Raw genomic sequence first — 6988 nt, forward strand, 5'->3', positions numbered from 1 at the left:
AGGTTAAGGACCTATTTGTTCTTTTTTAAAAAAAGACGCCTCTCTTGATTTTAATTTCTAGTATATATTGCTTAAAGTTTTTTATCGGATTTATTATTTTTGGATAAGAAAAATTCAAAAGTAATACTATTTAAACAGTTCATCAGATATGGTACTTTTTTAGATCAACATTGAAAAATACTAAACTAATAATAAATATTATGAATTTGGTACATAATTGTCTTTGAAAATACAATAGTAAAATATTTTTCAAAAAAAAAATAACTTTTTTGTATTTAATATCATTAAATTTGTTCAAAAAAATTCAAGAGAATATTTGTACTTATGTATTCTTAATTAGTAATATTATTATTAATCAATTGAAAGAGAGAATGAAAATTAATAAATTTAATTACAAAACTTGTTAAGATGTTAAATAAAAGAAAAACTTATACTACACTGTGTATTATGTATTAAAAATTATTATATCACTTCTAAAAAATGTTATTATTCGTCTATTACAGGTTTGATTATTTCAAAATAAATGCATATTTCGACCACTAACTTTTTATTTAAAGAATAAAGCATTCACCAATCATTCTAAGATATCGTATTGGTCCATACCAATCAAAGGTGTTAGACAAATTTGCCCTGTAATGGAATACAAAATAGTATCCAACTAATATGTCTGATATAAACGTCTCTTAAAATAGTTTGCAAAATACAGACTAATAAAACCCTCTGAAAAATCAAAATGCGTTCATTTTGTTTTTTAAAATTAGATCAACCCCTTCTTTTCTTTGTGTTTCCATATATTCCTCTCTCTTGTCTCTCAATTAAACTTATCCTAACAATACATCACTCGCTAATGGCAATATGTGTTAATTATGTGAAAAGGAAGTGTCTTGAAAAAAGGGCAAATTGTATTGGAGATTAGTAATTTTTAATTTGGCTTTTAATTTAATTAATTAAAAATAACATATCAGTAATTATCTTTAGAGGTTGTCAGATTATTAAAATTCGGTTGCTACCTCTGCATTATATTCAACAAAGATAAGCTCCAATTATTATGGGCACGCATGTCACAAATTTAAAATTATTTTAGAATTTTTTGTCAATAAGATTTTTCAAATACCATTTTGTCACCACCTAAATTTTTTGGGTATCAAATTGGTAATTATCTCTTTTTTTTATCTCCATAAACCTGCTCTCTCTTCTCCCTCAACAATTACAACTTTAAATCATATGAGCATTTTAAGGTGATATTTTTAAAATATACTCTTAATTATTAAAGAGAGTTTTTTTTAGATTGTCAATAAAGTATTGTTGTGAAAAAAATATTTTGTTATTTAATTCAAACTTAAGTAATTAAAATAGATATTTCATTGGATAAGTTTAATTACTCTATTATATGAGAAGATTAACTAGCCTATGATTATGCAAGATATATAAAGTGTGATTATTTTTTAGGTAAACAAGGAATAAACTACTTTTACTTTTATTAGCAATTCTTATAACATAAAGAAAACCTAAAATTCAAGGCCCATGCAAAACCCTTCTCCTTCTCAAAAAAAAAATCATTGCTTTAAATCCTTACTCTACTTTTATTTATAGATACAGATACTAAAATAGAGATATAAAAACACAAAATTATATTTGACAGATGAGACATAGACAGAAATATTGTATCTACAAATACTGAATTAATGTATTTTATGTCCTTTTATAAAATCACATAATCAAACGCAACCATATAAATCACATAGGACAATACATTAAATTATGAGTCAATAATGAATGTAAGTAGAGTTTATAATGAATATTATTATAGTGGTTATGACAGTTATATAATATTGACAACACTTAAATCTATTATAATAGAATAATCAAACTTGCAATAGATCAATAATCAAATTTGTTTACAATAATATAATAAAAATTATAAGAGGCCAGGATATATATGTTGGAATTCTAGGATACTTAATCCCAAGATCATTTATATTAAAACATTAAGAAAGATATCTGACAGTGGAAGTGTACCTACATTCATAATCACCATCTTGATTTGTTGTTCTTAATCTTAATGTGTGATTCTTTGTTCTTCCTCAACTAAAACTATCGAATCGTCATTTTAGGCTAAATAACAACTCTCTGATGGAGTAAGGGTTGCAAAGTGATTTTGGTATGTAGGAACCAAAATCTTGGAGTTTTATTTATACTTAGCTATTGGTTTCCATTAAACCCTAAGGGCCAAGTAAAATAGAATATCTTATTTTACTCTCGTTTAAACTCAAATCAAAAGTAATAATCGTTTAGTCTATTTAACATTTATAACCATAAATGAGATTAACTATATATAAGTCATATAATATGAAATAGCTAATGTGATTATAATTGATTACATGTATTGCCCACAAATAAATTAAAAATTATAATTTTCTAACAATATAATGACTCATTTTGTATACACATAAAACAATCAATAAACAATGATTGTTAATCAACAAATAACAATACATAAGAATGAAAAAGAGTTATGCAATAGTAATTACTAAAAACAAAATCATGTATTTGTTTTCTCAACCAGACTTATGTCGTTTTTGGCTTTTCCGTAGGCTTTTTCCTTCCAAATGTTTGAAACTTCTTCAAAGGTCAATCCTTTTGTCTCTGGCATGTAGATGATCACAAAAACAATTGCAACTATAGTGACTCCCAAGAGAATCATGAAACTCCCACCAAGCCCTATGGCATCAACTACTGAAAGAAAACTAATAGACATTATAACACTACAAATCCAATTCACAGTTGCAGACATGCCCCCACATATTCCTCTATACTCTTCAGGATAAATCTCTGAGTTCACTGCCCATGGCACAGGACCCATACCAGGGGCAAAGAATATGATATACAAAGCCAAACCAATAATCGCAAGCCAAGCATATACTTGACTGGCATTGTCATGTCCTATAATAAAGCATGCCACAGAGAGGATGGTCAAGGCTATAGCCACACCTGATAAGCTACCAAGAGTGAGCTTTTTGCGGCCTGAAGCGTCGATAAGATAAATTCCAAGAATTGTGCCACCGGCATTCAAGCCGGAAACAATGAGGGATAAGAACAATGCAGCATCATTTGATTTGAACCCAGCTAATTGGATTATTATTGGACTATAATACAAGACAATGCTAATACCGGTAAATTGCTGGAATGCTTGAAGTCCAGCCCCACATATAAATGCAACTCTAATTTCTTTTAGCTTGAACACATCACTGTAGTTAACTTTGACCTTATTTTTCTGTTCTTTCTCCAAGTGAAATTCGAGAATCTCAATCTCATCTTCTAAACGAGGTGATGGGTAAATCTTGGATAGAACATTAGCGGCTGCTTCTTTCTTATTCTGTAGGTTAAAGAAAAAAATTCACATACAAGAAGAATAACAATGAATTTGGAACATGTTTTACATGTATTGATATGTATAGGTTTTACCTTAAAATAGAGCCATCTTGGGGATTCGGGGAGGAAGATCATAAAAACTAATTGGACCACTGCAGGTGAGCCTGCAACTCCGAGCATCCAACGCCACGTACCTGGGACCTACATGTAAAAAATGATTTTATCAAGAAACTACTTTTACAAAAAACTCAAATTGATAGGAGGTGTATGATTGATTATATCTCTAACACATTCTTCTATCAAAAACTTATGGTGTGTTTGCCTTAATTTTTGCATATATATGTTATTTTTTCTCTTTTTATTTGTCTTATATTAAATTCTTTCTTTTGGAGTCGACAAGGTTTGAATTCTACACCTTTAAATTATAAAAACTACGATACCATGTTGCAAAATTACTTCGCCCAAGAATTTAAGTTTAAAGAAAAAATACATAAATAATTATATCTCTAACAGATTTTATTAGATATTATAAAATTATGATTGAGTATTTAACAATAAAAACTATTATTATTGTTGTTACTCTTGTTATTAGCAATCTAGTAGTGGTTAGCAAATTATGTATGCTTACCTTTGTCAAGCCATAATTGATGACAAATGACAAAAATTGTCCACCGGTAATCATAAGAGCATTGAAGCCAACTAATCCTCCTCTTATTTCAGATGGTGATACTTCTGCAATATAAACAGGAGCAGTAACAGAAGCTGCACCAACACCAAGGCCAACCAAAAAACGGCCTATTATAATAACATAAGGATTTGGTGCAATGGCCATGATAAGTGATCCTACGGCAAAACAAAAATCTGCCACTACAATAGCCATCTTACGCCCTAAAGCATCATTAATGTAACCGCCAATGGTAGCACCAAATATTGCACCAACCAAGGCCATAGCAACAATAAGTTCCTGCAAATATGAACAGATAAATACACACAAACATATGAAACATAAAAATAAAAAGTAAAATCTATGGTTATTATTATTATTATGATGACTATGATGGCTATCATATTTAAAAGAATTATTTGATAATAAAAAAATATTATTTTAAATTTTACAATACTTTACCGAAATTAAAGTTACTGTGTAGATGCCATAACAATAGATATCATATTATACGCCCAAGACAAAAACTAACATTCATGTATAGGTTATTGAATTCTTCTTCTTCTTTTCCTTGTCTTTTTCATAATTTCCAATCAATCCCAAAAAGCCTAGCATTGTTAAGTCTTAGTGGGTGTCTTATTCTTTTTCACTTAGGTCTTGTATTTGTAAGATTTTTTTTTCTTTTTGAGGCTTTATTTTAAGGTCATGTGAAAATGGTATCGTAAATTATTAGATGATTTGTCATGTTTGACTGAATAATCTAAGAGATTGCAATTATAGAAGTAGCCACCTTCTTTTCATAAATGCATAATTTTTTTTTCAATGTTGAGTCTTTCCTCAATTATCAAAAATAAAAACTTTTTATAGTCAAAGTGTGTGACTTAATAAACCTTTTTGCTTATTACCTGAAGAAAATAACTATTCTTGACCTGCTCGAAATCCTCTTTTATATACAAGAGGGCACCTGATATCACACCTGCATTCATTTATCGATCAAATAGAAACAAACATGAGCAATTGTGTGGGTATATATTTCTAAAAGAAAAATATATTGAAAAATTATAAAGTAGTCAATATTAATTGATTTTTTTATTGCAAATTTATTTTTTTAAACCTTTATCTTTGGAAAATTTAGAGTTTCATATTAGAATTGAATAAAGAGTTTAAAATTCAGAGTTTAAAATTTAGAATTAAAAAACTTACTGAAATTAGTTCTCTAATTGAACTCAAATGCATATATACACATACCAGTATCATAGCCGAATAAAAGACCTCCAATGCCAGCAGTGAGAGTAATTGCAACAATGTAAGAGTTTTGAAAAATTGATATTCTACGCTCAGGATGTTTTTCTAAGTAATTGAAACTTCCTGCTCTCATAGAAATATTCATATCTGCTGCAACCATTTTAGCTTGCTCCTTGATTATAAACTATGGTTATACATACAAGATGAGACATCATTTAATTTTATAGAGAATACAAATGCTTAGTTTGGTATTCTAGTTAGTTCTCTTTTATGAAAATTTGTTATATTTGAAGGCATTTTTTGTTTATTCTAGGTAAGACGGGCTAAAAATCCATCACTTGCAACAATGTACAAATACAAAATAGTCAAAAATGAAACTGATTAAAGATATTTACAACTATAGTAGGAAAGACAACTCTTCTATTGTTATAGCATGAGGTAAAATTAAATAATGAAAGGAAGAAGCGGTTTAATTTGTTTTATTTACTTTTTTTGATAAGTACTTAAACAATTACAAGGGTGTATTTGGACGGAAATGTTTATGTATTTAGTTAAGGATTTTCACTTATTTAAAATTTAAAAGTATCGTATTTATTTATGTTGCTCGTTTAAAAAACAAATTAATATTTGTGTCTTATTTAATTTTATTAATAATTAAATCTCAGTAGATAAATGAGAGCATTTTTTATTTGAATATGCAAAAAAACCGTGTGACTACGAAAGAAATTTAAATAATGAAAAATATTAAGTTCATCCTATGTATATAAGAACTCAAGTCTTGGAAAATATCTCATTAACTTACCAAATTGACTTATTTCAACATAACAAAAGATACAACAAAATTTCTTATTGGTCGATCGCGTCATCAAGTCCTATTATAACATGTTTATGTGATAATCTTTTTAATCTTTAGAAATGCTTAATAACTGCATTATTGACGCACAATTTAGCCCTTACTTGTTGTTATATTGAATTTATTTTAATTAAATTATTATAAATAATTAATGCCAATTGCCAGTTGGCCATGAAATAGGGATATTTTTTTTATTTGTCATATTCTCATGTCGAATACATTTCGCACACGACACATATCGACACTCGTTTGAGACTCATGTCTTTTGTGTTCAACCGTGTCTTAATAAAAAATAAAAAATTCTTCTCCGGACACAATTCGACACACTTAAATACCATCACGTGTCAGCATGTCTAGGCTTATTCGTAACATGTATTCTTGAAATGAGTTTAGAAATAGTATATATTATTAATTATTAAAACAAAATATATTTTATATATTTTATATAATTAAAAAAAGATATAAAAATAATTAAAAATTAATTTATATTTTAATATCAATAAAATATTAAAATATCATTTCAATTTTTCTAAAAAATACTTTATATTTTATATATATATCGTGTCCCCGTGTCATATAAGAATTTTAAATTTGCTTGTCCATGTGTCCCGTGTCGTGTCGTATCCCGTGTTCGTGTCAGTGTCCATGCATCATAACCAGTTGGTAATATTTTTTTTTCCAAAGCTAGTCATTTATTCATTTCATCAGATAAAATGAATATAGTGATGTCCTTTCCTTTGAAGATTTTGGCATTTCTTCCTCGCCAAATTGCCCAGACTAGCATCGCTGCCATCGTCAGGTCCTTCTTTTCTTGCAAGCTCACCCAATTCCAACCACCACAACTATGGTTCTTG

The 6988-nt window shown here is 28.3% G+C and overlaps 1 protein-coding gene across 1 annotated transcript; it reads right to left on the reverse strand.

Moving 5' to 3' along the window:
• Nucleotides 1-2542: 2542 nt before the first annotated feature.
• On the reverse strand, nucleotides 2543-5426 carry LOC107607031 (inositol transporter 1-like). Its single transcript, XM_016309020.2, has 5 exons — nucleotides 5285-5426; nucleotides 4942-5012; nucleotides 4001-4336; nucleotides 3466-3573; nucleotides 2543-3376 (listed from the first exon to the last, which is right to left on the reverse strand). Exons 1-5 carry the CDS (start codon nucleotides 5424-5426, stop codon nucleotides 2543-2545), a joined length of 1491 nt encoding a protein of 496 aa, XP_016164506.2.
• Nucleotides 5427-6988: the final 1562 nt, after the last annotated feature.

This window comes from Arachis ipaensis, chromosome B7 (genome assembly GCF_059453495.1).
Source record: "Arachis ipaensis isolate K30076 ecotype BB chromosome B7, ASM5945349v1, whole genome shotgun sequence".
Taxonomy (NCBI): Eukaryota; Viridiplantae; Streptophyta; class Magnoliopsida; order Fabales; family Fabaceae; genus Arachis; species Arachis ipaensis.

Excerpts from the sequence above, each read along its gene's own strand:
- LOC107607031 (XM_016309020.2), bottom strand. The coding sequence starts at position 5,426 with ATGAATATTTCTATGAGAGCAGGAAGTTTCAATTACTTAGAAAAACAT. Across the intron at positions 4,337-4,941 it reads AGAATAGTTATTTTCTTCAG|GAACTTATTGTTGCTATGGC; the intron begins GTAATAAGCAAA and ends TCATATTTGCAG. Across the intron at positions 3,377-3,465 it reads CAAGATGGCTCTATTTTAAG|AATAAGAAAGAAGCAGCCGC; the intron begins GTAAAACCTATA and ends TTTAACCTACAG.